At 51.1% G+C, this 14,932-nt stretch overlaps 7 protein-coding genes across 7 annotated transcripts; 3 read left to right on the top strand and 4 right to left on the bottom strand.

Annotated features, from left to right (window-relative positions):
- Positions 1–638: 638 nt before the first annotated feature.
- BDV37DRAFT_281983 (sterol methyltransferase) lies at positions 639–1,897 on the top strand (the record flags this gene model as incomplete). The annotated part of the gene is made up of 3 exons (XM_032086931.1): positions 639–868; positions 936–1,257; positions 1,322–1,897. The coding sequence occupies 3 exons, from the start codon at positions 639–641 to the stop codon at positions 1,895–1,897; spliced, it is 1,128 nt and encodes a 375-aa protein (XP_031942632.1).
- A 751-nt stretch (positions 1,898–2,648) lies between these two features.
- On the top strand, positions 2,649–4,281 carry BDV37DRAFT_293222 (major facilitator superfamily domain-containing protein; the record flags this gene model as incomplete). The annotated part of the gene is made up of 3 exons (XM_032089360.1): positions 2,649–2,774; positions 2,848–3,234; positions 3,292–4,281. 3 exons carry the CDS (start codon positions 2,649–2,651, stop codon positions 4,279–4,281), a joined length of 1,503 nt encoding a protein of 500 aa, XP_031942631.1.
- Positions 4,282–4,786: 505 nt separating this feature from the next.
- Positions 4,787–6,417, bottom strand: BDV37DRAFT_245511 (tRNA(Thr) (cytosine(32)-N(3))-methyltransferase). The gene has a single exon (XM_032081660.1). It carries the CDS (start codon positions 6,316–6,318, stop codon positions 5,209–5,211), a length of 1,110 nt encoding a protein of 369 aa, XP_031942630.1. The 5' UTR covers positions 6,319–6,417; the 3' UTR covers positions 4,787–5,208.
- Positions 6,418–6,639: 222 nt separating this feature from the next.
- BDV37DRAFT_95492 (uncharacterized protein) lies at positions 6,640–7,911 on the top strand. The gene is made up of 2 exons (XM_032091491.1): positions 6,640–6,769; positions 6,836–7,911. The coding sequence occupies exon 2, from the start codon at positions 6,962–6,964 to the stop codon at positions 7,622–7,624; it is 663 nt and encodes a 220-aa protein (XP_031942629.1). The 5' UTR covers positions 6,640–6,769; positions 6,836–6,961; the 3' UTR covers positions 7,625–7,911.
- A 1-nt stretch (position 7,912) lies between these two features.
- BDV37DRAFT_95417 (Zn(II)2Cys6 transcription factor domain-containing protein) lies at positions 7,913–9,760 on the bottom strand. Its single transcript, XM_032091490.1, has 3 exons — positions 9,367–9,760; positions 8,966–9,304; positions 7,913–8,917 (listed from the first exon to the last, which is right to left on the bottom strand). Exons 1-3 carry the CDS (start codon positions 9,583–9,585, stop codon positions 8,084–8,086), a joined length of 1,392 nt encoding a protein of 463 aa, XP_031942628.1. The 5' UTR covers positions 9,586–9,760; the 3' UTR covers positions 7,913–8,083.
- Positions 9,761–10,218: 458 nt separating this feature from the next.
- Positions 10,219–11,599, bottom strand: BDV37DRAFT_245506 (NudC domain-containing protein). Its single transcript, XM_032081659.1, has 3 exons — positions 11,070–11,599; positions 10,683–11,004; positions 10,219–10,623 (listed from the first exon to the last, which is right to left on the bottom strand). The coding sequence occupies exons 1-3, from the start codon at positions 11,316–11,318 to the stop codon at positions 10,592–10,594; spliced, it is 603 nt and encodes a 200-aa protein (XP_031942627.1). The 5' UTR covers positions 11,319–11,599; the 3' UTR covers positions 10,219–10,591.
- A 5-nt stretch (positions 11,600–11,604) lies between these two features.
- On the bottom strand, positions 11,605–14,927 carry BDV37DRAFT_245500 (uncharacterized protein). The gene has a single exon (XM_032081658.1). It carries the CDS (start codon positions 14,608–14,610, stop codon positions 12,052–12,054), a length of 2,559 nt encoding a protein of 852 aa, XP_031942626.1. The 5' UTR covers positions 14,611–14,927; the 3' UTR covers positions 11,605–12,051.
- Between the last annotated feature and the right edge of the window lie 5 nt (positions 14,928–14,932).

The raw sequence follows: 14,932 nt of genomic DNA, 5'->3' as shown, positions 1-14,932 counted from the left end.
GATATGAATTCCCATCTTCGAAGGGATCTTTCATAAAGCATGGCAGCACAATGAAGTGCATGTTGGTGCTCTGGACCAATGGAAGATACGCGCAGCCTAGAATAAGTCTTGGGCACTCCACTGCCATTCCTTTACTCCTGGTGGAGTACGTGTTCTGTCGGCAGGTTATCCCAGGGGCTTGGAAAGCACAGTTTCCAATTGGCCTCCACCAGCATACAGATATAGCATGGAAGTCTGTGTAGAACATGGCTGGAATGATGTACTACCGCCAGGTACCCACTACTTTACCCCAGCTGTGACCCACTTTGGCGCATTATCTGAAATACGATGCCGATACGATGCCAGTAAAGCCTTTAATTGGCTCACGCTCTTATATGAGTAAGCGGTCTCTGAGCCCTAGTTGTCGTATAGAGCGTATACGATGTATACGATAATGGCTGTTGTCGAAGGTATCTATGCAACGAACATGAGTTCTACTGCTATAAAGACCTGTTGCTGTCTTGCCTCAGCGATTTGTTCCTTTTCATACCACAACAGTTGTCCAAGCACATCTCTCATTCTACCGATTTTCTCTCCCTATCTCAAGGCGTTCGCTTTCAAAGCCCTTCCTGCACAACATCGACTACTGGCATCTCACAATGGCCGTTGCCCTGCAAGACGACCCCGACCTTGCATTAACCAAGGCCATGCATGGAAAGTCGGCAGAGGAGAAGAATGCCTTCTTCGCCATGCTCAAAAAGAACAACGCAGCCCATCGGGAGATCACAAACGAATATGTGCGGCGTTGGAGGACCGAAAAGGGCATCGACGGCACGACTGACGAGGCCCGAAAAGAGAGAATGTCTGAGTACATGGGTGTGGTCAACAAGTAAGTGGCCTTTTTTCTGCTGCGGTGCACTTGAAACAGTTGTTCGCTGACTAGCTGGCCTGTACAGCTACTACGACCTTGCAACAGATTTCTATGAAGAAGCATGGGCACAATCATTCCATTTCTGTCGATTCACTGTCGGCGAGCCCTTCCTCCAGGCTCTGGCGCGCCACGAGCATTACCTGGCATATAAATTGGGCATCAAGCGGGGAATGGAGGTTCTGGATGTTGGATGTGGCGTTGGGGGTCCAGCGAGAGAGATTGCTCGATTCACTGGGTGCCAGGTGGTTGGAGTCAACAATAATGGGTATCAGATTGCACGCGCAACACGACATACGCAGAAGGCAGGCCTGGAGGATCAGGTGTCCTTTGTCAAGGGTGATTTCATGGTAGGCATGATGGAGCCATATTTCACAATTATAAGAATTTTTGTCTCACTGACTGTCAACTTAGCATCTTGATTTCCCAGGTAATACTTTCGATGCAGTCTATGTCATCGAAGCCACGGTCCACGCCCCAAGTCTTCAAAAAGTATATGAACAGATCTTCCGCGTCCTTAAGCCAGGCGGCCGCTTTGGTGTATATGAATGGGTCATGACGGATCGCTTCGATGAATCTAATCCCAAGCATCGTGCTATTCGACTGGGGATTGAGCGCGGCAATGGCATTGTTAACATGCGTACTCAAGATGAGGCCGCCGAAGCTATCCAAGCAGCGGGGTTCGTTCTCAAACATGAAGAAGACCTAGCAGCCCGGCCAGATCCTATTCCATGGTACTACCCTATTGCAGGGGAGCTGCGGCACGCACGAAGCCTCTGGGATCTACTCACTGTTTTGCGCATGACGAAGGTCGGACGAGGAGCGATGGGTTACCTGCTGTGGGCGCTGGAAAGTCTGCGACTGGCCCCATCTGGAACATCCGAAACAGCCACCGAGCTCGCCGGCGGTGGTGACAATCTTGTCGAGGGTGGTAGGCTTGGCCTTTTCACCCCGATGTATTTCATGATTGGGCGGAAACCGGATCTCTAGGCTTGGATTTCGGAGCCTAATGCGGAGTACAGGTGTTACATATGTTGCCAATGCTAATTAGAAATATTTGCCTTCATTATCACTTCATTTCCGAAATACTACTATCTAGCTCAACAAGAAGAGTCAGATGGGGCTTGCATATGCTTGTCTGGTATAAGCCCTAGGGATATAGCAAAGATAGCAGATCCCGGAACTTCTTAACCGGTCAGCACTAGGAAGATATTCTCACATACCTGGTTACCCATAGCACATGGAATAATTCCAAGCTTCGTTGCCCAAACTTGGCGGAATATCAGTGTCTTATCAGTCGGCTGTGGTATCCCGCAGACTGTGACTAGTCTAGCCCTAACATCATGGTCTAGCGCAGGAATATCCCACCCCTAGAAGTATATCTAGTAGATTGACTAGAATATGAACTGATGCTGGCTAAGTTTGCCGTATTCAAAGCCTATCGGAAAAATCTGCCACGCAAATCAGATAAGATAAAAGGTTACATCCAAGCTACTTACTGTTTTCGGTCACGACGTAAGCACTCTGGAATGCAACATCCGACATGTCCGACCATCCCTTCTTCACTTTTCTCTTCAAAGATAATTACATGTCAATCCACTTGACATTGAAAGACCCAAAATCATGGGGTAACTGAAAAAACGCAATTTAAAAACAAAACATTGGCATTCGTGGTGTTTAGATCTACTTAGTTCAGTCCATATACATCTCTGGCAACATATTTGCAGTGATCCTCGCGAATATGACGGCTGAACCTAAAGAGATCCCACAGGGGGCTGCTGTGGAGGCAGGCCGAGACCAAAACTATGCGGCTATAGTCGACTATGAAGCCGAAGCTAAGCTCAATGGACTCAGAGAAGCACATGGTGTAATCGCACCCACACCCTATTAACCATCCTCGATGATGCGAATGGCTAATTTTGATGCCACTCGCTGTTTAGGCCACCTGGGATAGCCCAGATGATTCCCAAAACCCATATAACTGGTCGCTTACCCGCAAAGTCTCCATTGCTCTCGTGGTGTCCTGCGGTCAACTGGCCACTCTCATGTCGACCAGTATGATGGCTGCGGCACTGAACCAGATTGCAGAGGACGTGGGCCTGAGCATTTCCGTCACGCAGATCTGCTTCTCAATCTTTCTTCTTGGCTTGGCGTTTGGACCCTTTCTCGTCGCTGCCTTGTCCGAGATATATGGCCGGAAATTTGTGTGGTTGACTTCCAATGTCTGGTACATACTTTGGAACTCACTCTGTCCCGTTGGAAACAACGCAGGACTGATGATGACCGGGCGGTTTCTTGCAGGCTGCGGAGCAAGCGCTGGTGTCACGGTGAGTGCCTGCTTATAAAGACTCTCCGTGAAACAAGATCGCTGACAAAGAACACAGCTAACAGCACCTATCATGGCGGACATGTTCCATGCCAAAGACCGTGGAAAGTCCCTGGCACTGGCCACCCTCATCCCGTATCTGGGACCAGCACTAGGGCCAATAATGGGAGGGCTAGCCTCACAGCACATCCACTGGCACTGGCTCTTCTGGATCCTGTCCTCATTCGAGGCGCTCGTTACCGTCCTCGGCGCATTCATCCTGAAAGAATCATACACACCAACCCTCTTGCGCCGCAAGGCAAGAGCGCAGAACCCGAACCTATACCCCGACAACAGCCCCCTGACGCAGCAATTCTACATCGACCTCTTTGCCCAACTCCGAAAGAACATCCACCGTCCCCTGCACCTCCTGCTCACCCGCCCCATCATCCAGTTCCTGGCCATCGTCTACGGCCTCGACTTCGGCATCTACGTCCTCATGCTCTCCACCTACGCCAACCTCTGGATCGACCGCTACCACGAATCCGAAACCATCTCCAGCCTAAACTACCTCGCCATCGCCATCGGCACCACCATCGGCGCCCAAGCCGGCGGCCACCTGATGGACTACATCTTCCGGCGCATGCGCGACCGCCCCGGCGCCATCGTCACCCCGGAGTTCCGCATCCCCTACATGATCCCCAGCGTGCTGCTGATCCCCATCGGCCTCGTCTGGTACGGCTGGTCCGCCGAGCACCGCATCTCGTGGGTCGTCGTCGATATCGGCGCCGCAATCTTCACCGCCGGCTGCTTCATGGTCGGCCAGGGCATGCTGGCCTATCTGCTGGACGAGTTCGCGCATGCCGCCTCCGCCAACGCCGCCACCAGGATGCTGTCCAATATCCTCGGCTTTGCCTTCCCCATCTTTGCGCCCAGCTTGTATGACCGGCTGGGGTTTGGGTGGGGGAATACTCTACTCGCTTTGCTTTATCTGGGGCTGGGCGTGCCCATTCCCTTCGTGCTTTGGTTTTGGGGCCCGAGGATTAGGGATATCGGGAAGGAGGTTTAATGGGGGGGGGTCTTGGGACTTTCGTTGTATGTATGGTGTGTGCTGGGTACTGGCGGTGGGGGTTTAGGTCTAATAAGAAAGAGTGAGAGTAGTATACTATATAATGTTAATGATCTTCTTTAAACGGTCACCCGGTCACTCTCTATGGCTCTTTGTGTATGGAGTATATATACACTGTATAGTTCGGGGATACTAGATGCATACCCGAGAGGCAGAGCTGAGGTATCTCCGTTTGAGATCCCTTAGATTCTTTGTTCAAATTTACAATATGGCACATAGGCACGCAAGGAATACAGAGGTGAGGGATTGTTAATTGCTGTACTCGAGATCTACTTAGGGGTTATAGTGGGCTAGATTGAATAGACGGCGGTAGCGAAAAGAAAGAGCACAGGACACAGGGGCTCAATTTCGACTACGATCGTGGTAATGGAAATGTACTAAGGAGATGCCCTCCAGTAGCATTTATCCGGACTAAGCCCATGGGCGTCTGCGCCTATACGAGTTGTCATGCTTGTATCGAGTTTATATGTTCAGTTGTCATACTCTAGACAAAGTCGGTCAAATTCTAGCAAGTTTATCGGGCTGGTATCCTGAAATCTATAGATACATGCATATATCATCATAACATCGTGAAGTACTCTATGAGCGGAGCTTTTTCTAGCAAACATGTCGTCCATGGTGGTGCATAGTGCTAAGCCAGCTGTAGTCGAGGGTCTCCGCAAGACCTGACAAGATTGCGTGCGGAGGCATCGAATATCTTCTCGTGACACGTTGTGCAAGCTGATAGGCCCTTCAAACCCAGTACTCTGGGATTCCCAAGCCAATCGGTCCTGAATTGAGTTGCCTGGACCAGCAGCGCCAAATCGGAGGCGAATGCAAGGCGCATTGCAGTAAGCTGTATGCTTAAGTATTTTCAATAAACCCCGATCACGACTCGCTCTTTTCGTCATTCTCTGCAACAGCCTTCTCGCGCTTTTCAAAATGGCCCTGGATCCAGCAACGGTACATCTTCAGTTTCTTCTGGCGGTTGACCACCAACCGCCGGTCATATGCCAAGGCGTGTATTTTGAAAGCACCGTCATTCTCGCCGGTAACGGCCTTTTCACCTTCGGCCTTCTCCGGGAGACCCTTCTCGAGTGTCCACCGACCCCACATTTCTTCCAGCTCATCTCTATCAAAGAAGAACACACGAGTGCCGTCTCCACGTACGTAAAAGTTCTCATCCAAATACCGACCCTTCTTGAATCGAACCTGAGCCAAGTCTCCCCGGCCGTAGTCACGGAACAAGACCTTACCACCGGGCTTCAGGACCCGGTAGATATTGCGAAGGGCCTTTTCCCACTGGTTCGGGTTGAGGGCGGAGAAAATGAAGATCAAAACCACGACGTCAACTGATTCCTCCGTCAGCCCTGGAGGAAGGGAGTCATTGTTCTCATCGGGTTCGGCAGCGACATCCCACACGTCCGCAGTGATGTGCTTCGGGTTATAGTGCTCGCTCTCCCGTATAACCTTGACGGCATATTTCGAAAAGTCGCACGCATGGACCATGAGTTCTTCGTTCGCATTGTTGTTGATCAACGGGAATGCCGTGTTTCCTGCGCCTGCGCCCACCTCCAGAACGACCTTCTTTCCGGCATCGGGACGGGTAACCTCTTCTAAGATGGGAAACTCCTGCTGCAACCACTTGCGATCTTTGAAAAAGTTCGCTGTGTTATTCTTATAAAACAAGTTCCACCATTTGGCGGGGTCTGCATTGAAACGAAACTTGTCAAAGTCCGATGCGGGCGACTCGCGCTGTTTAGCGTATTGGACTTCTGCGAAGGCTAAGAATTCGTCGTCGGGTTCGACGTGATCCCAGGCATTGAACTCGAAGACGTCGTCGCCTTGTTCCAGGTAGCGAGAACCGAATTGAAAGGGATCACTGCGTTTGAGATTGTTGGAGGGGTCGTGCGAACGATGCGGGGCAATCATGGGAGGTTGAACCTCTTGGGTGACTTTTATAATGTCATCATAGGAGTGAGCGTTATCTGGAGCCATCTTCCTCAAGACTGAAAAGAACGTTATGCGGCTCAACGAGGGAATACAAAATAGACCGCGATCAATGGAGGGGAAAGAAATGGTGTTGCGGAGAAGAAGAAAAAAGATCTGGTGGGGAAAAGAAAAAAAAAACCCCCATTCCTGCCTCAGGCGCCATCCGTATCAGTGGATCCCCGAAAGCTATCTTTATCGCAGCCAATCAAAAATATGGATGCCTGAGAGGATCAGCAACAAGCCTGAGCTTACGCTGCCTCAGGCACTCCCCAATACGAATGCCCCCATTCTGATTCCACACCCCATTCGAATGTCACTTCGCTTTCTCCTCACTTCCTCGCATTCCTGCATACTGTGTCCTTGTCTGGACATTTCGCTCCCACCAGTGCATAAATTGGCATCATCACCCCACGGGGTCACTCTGCGGGTGCCGACCGTCATGCTGGACATGCACTGAGTACAATTCATCTTTGCTCCACTCTTATCAGGCCGACCGCATTGACCATCTGTACATCGTATACAGATCCCGATTCCCGCATTAGTCACAAGGACTTATTTCTTGATTCCTTTCCCCTCGTCGGAGTCATTAGAGATTATCCTTCGTATCACCCAACCTCTGACTGTTTCTCTAAATATTTCCTGAGTCGCCATGTCCATGTTCAACATACTGTGCGGTTGCGTGACCCGCAGTTCCCCACTGTCATCTCAACCGCCGGCTCAGCCTCGTCATCAACCCCAAAACGGAGACAATGGCACCGCCACATATAATCCCGACAGCAATGGTCCCCCAGGGATGTACGAGGATGATGGCTACAGCCCCGTCGTCCCATTACCAAGATATACCCCACGACCCGTGAGCATTCAGGAGAAAACGCTAGAAGCACACATGCGGGATCCACCAGTGTCATCGTCTGAGAACGCCAGCAACTCCACATATTTCCAAGATGAAAAGGACCGTCTCGCCTTTGAGATGGCCCCTAACCGGAACCACAATCCCGAAGACCTGACCTCGGAGGTCTCTTCCGCTATCTCTTTCCCCAGTAGCTACGGGAATACCTCGACGGCAACGAGGGACACTCCGCCGCCGCCGTATTCATCTCGCGGGGTCTCTCCTGCGCCGTCGAGGTCTATGTCAGTGTCTTCATCGGGGTATCCGCTGCCGCCACAGCAGGTAGCTATGATGCAGATTGCGCAGCCCCGGCCTGTATTCCAAAGGCCGCACGGTTTAGTCCGGAATGTGTTGTCGCGAAGAAGTTTCGATGAAGAGCATGAGTCTGGGAGACCACGGAGGTTCTCGTGGGAGAACCAATAGTTGTTCCAAATTGTTTTGCAATATCGAGGCTTAATTGGTCTGTTGACCGATCGGGACATCGCTTGGGGGGCTTTGTCTTGTCTCTTTACCCCTTCCTACCCCATTCACCCTGCCTCTTCCTCCACGATCTTTCTTCCTCTTTTCCTTTCTTTACCGATACTACATCTTGGCCACTGGAGCACCACATATTTATACGAGTAATGATGGACTTTGAGAGGACTTACTATCTATGCATGGATATGGGTAATCGGCGTTAAGGGCACTCTTGTTCGGCTTGATCTGCGTCATCTAATGAGACTACCCCGTACATAATACATATACATATATACGTGTTCAAATCATAAGACTTCCACATGTGGAATAGTACACTCTAAACGCTCGAGTAAACACATCAACGCACGGAACACCAAACACAAAGTCATACATAAACCTCGACCAGTCTCGTCCTACCAGGTAAAGTTACAGCAACACCAAATCATACTGACACGCAATCCGCTCCTGCACATGCTTGAGTAAATACCCACAAGCTTGCGCCGGAAACTCCAGCAGACTAAGAATGCGCGGATCGTCGCTCTCCTCCAGGTACATGCAGATCGCCACGCACTCGGACCTGGCCCTCGTTTCCATCCACCAGACATCGAGATTTACTATCATGGCCAGCCACCAGCTGAGGATAATCAATGCAGGCGGGTCCTTCTTCAACAACTGGTCGTAGTAGTCCGGCAGGAGCCGGCCCATGTAATTCGTATAGTGGGTGAACGTCTTGATGCTGCGCTCGAGGGAGAGCAAGGGGGTTAGCATTCGCAGGGGCCAGTGGTAGGGGTTTGTTTCCTCGGTGGTGGTATCGTCTATGCCGCAGATGTCGGCGAGTTCCGGATGTAGGTCGACACGTCCGGGACGATGGTCGTCGTAGAGGGGGTTACCCTCGCGAGACCGCTTGAAGACGTCCCACCACATGCTTTGGGTCATCCAGGGGACTGTCAGCCCGAGGAGATAGCGCAGGCCGCTTTGGAGCATCAGCCAGTTGAGGGCTTCGGGGTCGTCGGAGAAGACGAAGGAGCTGCGGGGGTTGTATTCTTCGAGACTGAAGGAGTGGATGGTCATGAGGAGACAGGCGGAGTAGAGGGGGTCCATGTTGTGTGGGCCGACGGCGGTGGAGATCTCCTCGGAGTACTGATTGATGGCCTTTTGCCAGTGGTAGGCCTCCACCATCGTGTAGGCGTTGTCTTCGGGGTAGATGCGGCGGAGATGGGATGTTGCTGCGCCGATGATGGCGTGCATGAGGAACGGTGACTGGGCCCGGTTAGCTTGCTGAATGGGGATATGGCAGGGAGCCCTCACATCGAACGCCAGCTGGATCATTTTACCCCTCATCATGTTCTGGCTACGCTCGGAGCTGACAGTAGGGATCGTAGCTTCATGGAAATGGTGCAATGCTCGCAGAGTAGAAGGCAGATGACCATTTTTAGGCTTCAAGCGTAGCAGCTCGTCTAACTTGGACGAGACAGCACGCAGCGACATTGTGTATGCCGCTGATTCCTGCTCGGTCAAGCTTGGGACTTTGTCGATGAAGTAGGATATCACACCCTTGCTCCGCGCAGAGCTAACTGGACCGGCGTCATAGCTGCAGTCAACTCCATGCTTTTGGCATCGCAGACAGTGGGGCTTAGTCTCGTCACACTAGGATCCTTCAGCCCTGCATTCCTTTGAATACAAGGAGTATGTATGAAAGTGGCGAGTACCTTAACTCTTCGCTGCTTGCATTTCACACACCCAGCGCGCGACTTCCGGTGCGATCGACGGGCATGATAAACCTTCTCAGCGCCGTCTTCTGCGCCTGACGATTGGTACAGTGACACACGAAATAGGCTCTTCCGGCCCTGTAAGGTGTCCAGGAGTGTCGTGGGGTGGGTGCTGTGGGACTGGCCTTTCCCAGTAGACTCGTCTGCTATAGCTGGCATCGCTTTTTATAACCAACTTCCAGTTGATGGTTTTATGAGATATATGTGTGGATAAGTAGAGACCAGATACTAAGACTTGTTCCTCCTTTTCTCATCATAAGACGGAAGGAATGATTGTCCTTTGGGTGGATGTGAGAGGAATACGAGGACTCAGCCCCGTTGTCTGTCCCTACATCATGGAACAGTATTGAAGCTGTCCAGACCCTCATTGGCGTGAGACACACCGCCCTGAGCCACAAGACAAAAACTAAATACTAGTAGTCAATTGTAATCGTTAGTATTCCGTCTAATATGGCACATCGGGGGCATCCAGACGGGTATGGTGGATCCTGAAATTGACCAACTGTACGGTTAATAAAACGGCAGGGATGGAATTTCACCATCTCTGAAGAGATCCAATGACTTGAACAGTTTGAAATCCGAATCGAATGCCTTAGAACTCATGCATAATGGCTTCTTGAATCGCAGATTGTTCCTCGTATACATCGACTGCACCCTCTTCGGGAACAAACGGCTGCAAGTATTGGAAATGCATAGTATTAAAGAGGAAAGCCACGAAATGGATGTTATGGGGTATATGTGCTCTGTAGAAATGCTAACTTTGTAAAATTTTGCCAGTTGCATTTCTGGTCCGGGCACGGTGGTTGGGCTATTTATGATAGTTTTCGCAAGGACAGTAACATACTGGCTCATGTCTGTGAATACGAGAATTTGGAATAATTCATAAGGCGAGGAAGTCTCTGCCTATAATGCCTTTGACTCGATGCATAACTGACACGAAGTATAGCACAAGAATCGCCGTTTGTCAAGTATATTTGTACGCCGCTAGTCCTAACCAGGTAGCTCTCGTATTCGGCCAACAGGAGCAACCATCTTGATATATCCTCGGAATGTTTACTTATTAATATAGCCCATGTGCTTTTAACGAATCAATGTTTGAATTCTCATGCCCTTTCCGAAAAGACTATTGCTCATTACTTCATACACATCGCGAATGGCCCATCAACTAGCCGATTTGCGCATTGGAGAAGTCCATCTCTGTACCAGAATGTTAGTAAACCTTACGAGACCCTAAGCACAATAGTGTCCAAACATACCCGGATGTTCCGCCTGGAACTTCTTCAGAAGATCCATCTTGCGCTGCTCATCGCTGCTTGCGCCGCCGATTTCCTTCTGTCGCTGATCGTACATCATCTTCTCGACCATGGCCCTGGTCTCCCCGTCCAAATCACTCAACTTCGATGACTCGGGCGTGATCTTACTGACGTCGATCTTGGGCGCAGAAGTCACCACATGCGGCCACCACTCGACCTTATTCACCTTGTCCAGATGAACCGCCACCTCCTTCCCAGGCGGTTGCGATGTCGTCTCCAGCGTCCATGAGCACTCGTCAAGTATAACCGGATGAGGAAAGTCTCCCTGTGAAACACTTAGTTATCCCATCCTCAAATGCCCACCGGTATCACCAAAAGAGCGTAGCCTACCTCGATAATAGGTTCCTGTCCCTTAACCGCCACCTTGATCTTAGTCTTGGTCAAAACCACATCCAGATCCCTTCCCCTGAGGTTTCCCGGTACGGCAATCGTCACGTCCACGTCTTTGATGGTCTGCGTCCACTTGTATGGCAGCTTCGCTTGCTCGGCGTCTTCCTTCGCCTTGCGCTCCTTCTCCTCGCGCTCGCGCTCGGCCAGTTCGGCGGGGTTCGGATCGCGTTCGGCCTCGGCAGAAGACATGGTTGGGTTTGGGGTCTATGCGCTTGCTCAAATGCTTTGTGGTAAGTTAGCTGATGTTGGTGGTTCTTAGTACCTGTGCTTGTTGTAGAGGGGGATGGCGGGGTAATGAATAGAAGTGGGTTGCGGGGAGAATAGATGTACGCTTGAAATACCTTGACGGGTTTTGATAAAGGCTTTTTATATTTGTGAGTGTTCGGTGAGCTGGTTACTGAGTGGATGTGAAAGTACAGGAAAGAGATTCCCAGTGTTCGTTGTGATTGTTTGGACTTTTGTTCTCTCCGTTGGCGGGGCAGTTCCGCATGGAGCTGGAGCTTACTAGCCTCTTTCGGGTGCTTTTCTATTCGATCAATGTGGATGTTTGAATACGAGTCTGTAGAGTATGGATATGGCACATGTTTTAATTATGTCATGAAATTTTATGATATCATGTAATTCGACTGGGCTGGCTTGTCTATAACAGCAAGCATCTCGGTCTTCATAGGGTATTCGTAGTTAATCTGATATGTAGTGTGTGTGAATAAATGAGGAAAAGTGAAAGCATTATCATATATGTCCGTGAACAAGTGAGGGTGGCATGTTAGCAAAAAGAATCATGGTTGGTAGCATCACTCGACATCTCCCCCTGAAGGCCAGGGCAGTCGACACACCTGGCGGACCACTCAACTTAACCTCGGAAAGAAGAGGATGAACGATAGTAGCGAACGTGTATAGCCTCATGTAGTCGGCTCGGCCCTTACTCTATGCTATCGATTACGTCCTCCTCTGTAATAGGTCCCATCCAGGGTGAGCCGTCGAAGATGCGAACATGATGCGGAGATGGAGCATTCTGGTGAACATCTTCCACTTGCTCAACAGATATGCCCGGCTCCTCGACGGAGTTGAAGAACTGACCCGCATATTCCGCAACTTCGTTTGCCATCTTAGTCTCCAAGATCCCCTCCAGCATCTGCATATCTTCCTTCCACCGTTGTTCCCTCCGTGCCTTTTCCTCTTCCAGCCGACGGCAGGTTCCGTCCTGCTCTCGAAGCTTGAGGCAGTTCGGGCACAGATAGTTTACCTCACAGTATGAGCAGTTACATGGAGGATTGGCCTCAACGCAGTCCTGGCATACGTGCACCGAGCAGCTTGAGCACTCACGGAGGACACTACCACACCTTTGTCGTTGATCGCCGACAGCTCGATACTGCGGGCAAAAGAACGATTGGCAGCCTTGCCACTTGGCCGAATCTGACTGTGATTCACAACCAACGGAGGAACGTGATGAGGAACGGGATCGGTTTGAGTTCGAGACTGAGACACTCCTGAGTCGGCGGTGCACAAGAGAAATGGGCCCTGGCGGGTCGTCAGCGCCTTGCACAGTGTGGCTACTAACATCCGGGACGGCATCCGCAGGATTATCCTCGGTAAAGCTGCTTGCAGTAGAGTCGACAGCCCGGTGGGTCCGATATGGCAATGCAAATTCGGTCGAGGAGCTCAAGTAATGCGACGAAGCAACAGCACTGGTGGTCTGTTGAGAGCCTGATCCGGGCCGATTTTGGATGGCCATCTTTTCTAGAGTAAGGTCACGGTATCCACAAATGCGTAAGCGGAGGCCGCGTAGATCATGTTCAATGCATAATGGCTTCGAGCAACTTTTACAGTGTACCTTCCACTGGGGAGTGTCATAACATTCCTGACACAGATTTCGAGGGCAAGCCGTGGGTTCTCGGTCTGGAGGCCCCAGCAACCATTTCATCATAGCTATATGTCCCGTTTCGAGTGTGTAGTCAGGTTTCCGTGGATCACCGTAGGCATACTTGGGAAAAGTCTTACTCCACTCCTGCGCCGAGTATTCCAGGTCTTCCCAGCCTTGCCCACGGGGCAGAGGCGCTGCTCGCACCTGGTCTACATCCCGGTTAGGAGTTCCAATACTGATACCGCCTCCACCGGAAAAGATTGGTTCGGTACAACACCAGTGAAATTTCAGGACAGGATGAGGGGGTGTGGTGTTATGATTCAAGGTATCACTGTCAGAGGTACTCTCCAAGGGATCCAGCATGAGGCAGGGAGAAGTGGTGGCCCCTGGCGCCCACCAGAAAGGTTGCTTAGACTCCCCTGACAGCGATGAGGGCCGTCGAGGACGAACGTAGGGTCGATCATAAGCACAACTTGCACAGAGCGTCTTGCGGCACCCAACACAGTGCATTAGAACACTACACTGTTCGCATCTTTCCGGAATCTCTTCGTAGCAGTTGTCGCAGCGGATATTTTCCACAAACCGCTTATGGCTCCAACGTGAATGGGCCGGTGACATTTTACCCTCGCCAAGGTCCCTGCCTTCTCCTGTCCCAAGGGCTTCACCATAGCAGCCAGTCTCCTCATGTTCCCACAGCTTACCGTCTCTTTTGGGTGGACGGCTGCTGTGGTCTACTGGGCCAATCCAATTCTTCGACCGCCATAACCGGTCAAAAACCACCCAGACCTCCGCAGAGCCTTGCGGTACTCTCATGGAAACGTAACCTCTCCTCCTATAGCACCTCCCGGCGGGAGTCGAACACCACGCGGTGTCGGTCCAAATCCCTAGTTTATGGCAGAGGTTGACTAATTCATGGGTCGGCTCCGAGTCTGAATCCTTCCGAGTTAAAGAAGAGGAGAGGTAAGGTCTTCTTCGGTGATGTCGGCATCGGTAGGTATACAGGCTTTTCAGTGCAAGACGCTTGGTAGATGAAGAGCTACCAATGCTGTTTTCCATATCCACATCATACTGAAGCCCAAACATTGTCAGATACGGAATGATATGGTATTTAAGGGAGACATTTTTACATCCCCGGACGGAGAGATGCTCTAGTGTTTCGCGCCGTGAATACAAGACAGTCGATATGAGTATCTGCCCAGACACCGCCGTATTATCCAACTCTAGACTCCTCAAACACGGACTGAACGGGACCACCACATTCATCAACAGCTGATCAAGAGCATAAGGGCGGGATTGCCGCGGTACCACCACTGGCTCCAGAGTCCCTGGAATGACAACCCGGAGGGGTGAAGAGGTACCTGAAGGGAAGAATAGACGAAACGACAAGTGCTTCCATGCTGTAGGATAGGATCTAAGAAAGGACCGGAGGTAGCGGGAAGTGTGGTAGAGTTTCAAAATGGAGTCTGTCGGGAGTTGAAGTAGCAGGGATTCGAGGAGAGGAGCATGGGTCGTGATGACTCGTTCGAAGGTTGAGAGAGAGCGTTGGACGGGGATGAGCGACTGTTCCAGGGCAGAGTCAACCAACACCTGCTGGTTGTGAGCGGCGCTATCGGCCATGCTTTTAGGTGCCTGGTTCTCCTATGGACTGGCCGTCAGATCGTGGGTGAGAGGTGTACCAGCGTGGTTTATTGCCTTTGTCTTTACGTCTGTCGGTCACGCTATTGCTATTGCTGTTGCTGCCGCTGAAAGTCAAAGTGACGCGAGGTCGCGAACACAGCGGAGATTGCGGAAGATGCAGCGCATCATAGGGAGAAAAGAAGGAGGGCGACACGGCGCAAGGAGGGCGGTATAGACTCAGGAGTTGGACGTCATGCTAGGCCATCAAAGGGAGAATAAGATACGATAATACTGGCTGATGGGTGGCTTTGACAACTCACAA

The sequence above is a fragment of the Aspergillus pseudonomiae genome (assembly GCF_009193645.1).
Source record: "Aspergillus pseudonomiae strain CBS 119388 unplaced genomic scaffold BDV37scaffold_24, whole genome shotgun sequence".
In the NCBI taxonomy this organism is placed as follows: Eukaryota; Fungi; Ascomycota; class Eurotiomycetes; order Eurotiales; family Aspergillaceae; genus Aspergillus; species Aspergillus pseudonomiae.
Note: the sequence above shows the minus strand (reverse complement) of the source record. Positions and strands in the feature narration are given on the sequence as shown.

Coding starts and splice junctions, on each gene's coding strand:
- BDV37DRAFT_245511 (XM_032081660.1), bottom strand. CDS start 6,318: ATGGCTCCAGATAACGCTCACTCCTATGATGACATTATAAAAGTCACC.
- BDV37DRAFT_95492 (XM_032091491.1), top strand. CDS start 6,962: ATGTCCATGTTCAACATACTGTGCGGTTGCGTGACCCGCAGTTCCCCA.
- BDV37DRAFT_95417 (XM_032091490.1), bottom strand. CDS start 9,585: ATGCCAGCTATAGCAGACGAGTCTACTGGGAAAGGCCAGTCCCACAGC. Junction 9,305..9,366: donor GCAAGCAGCGAAGAGTTAAG/GTACTCGCCACT, acceptor GAAGGATCCTAG/TGTGACGAGACTAAGCCCCA. Junction 8,918..8,965: donor TGATCCAGCTGGCGTTCGAT/GTGAGGGCTCCC, acceptor AACCGGGCCCAG/TCACCGTTCCTCATGCACGC.
- BDV37DRAFT_245506 (XM_032081659.1), bottom strand. CDS start 11,318: ATGTCTTCTGCCGAGGCCGAACGCGATCCGAACCCCGCCGAACTGGCC. Junction 11,005..11,069: donor GACAGGAACCTATTATCGAG/GTAGGCTACGCT, acceptor AGTGTTTCACAG/GGAGACTTTCCTCATCCGGT. Junction 10,624..10,682: donor GTTCCAGGCGGAACATCCGG/GTATGTTTGGAC, acceptor ATTCTGGTACAG/AGATGGACTTCTCCAATGCG.
- BDV37DRAFT_245500 (XM_032081658.1), bottom strand. CDS start 14,610: ATGGCCGATAGCGCCGCTCACAACCAGCAGGTGTTGGTTGACTCTGCC.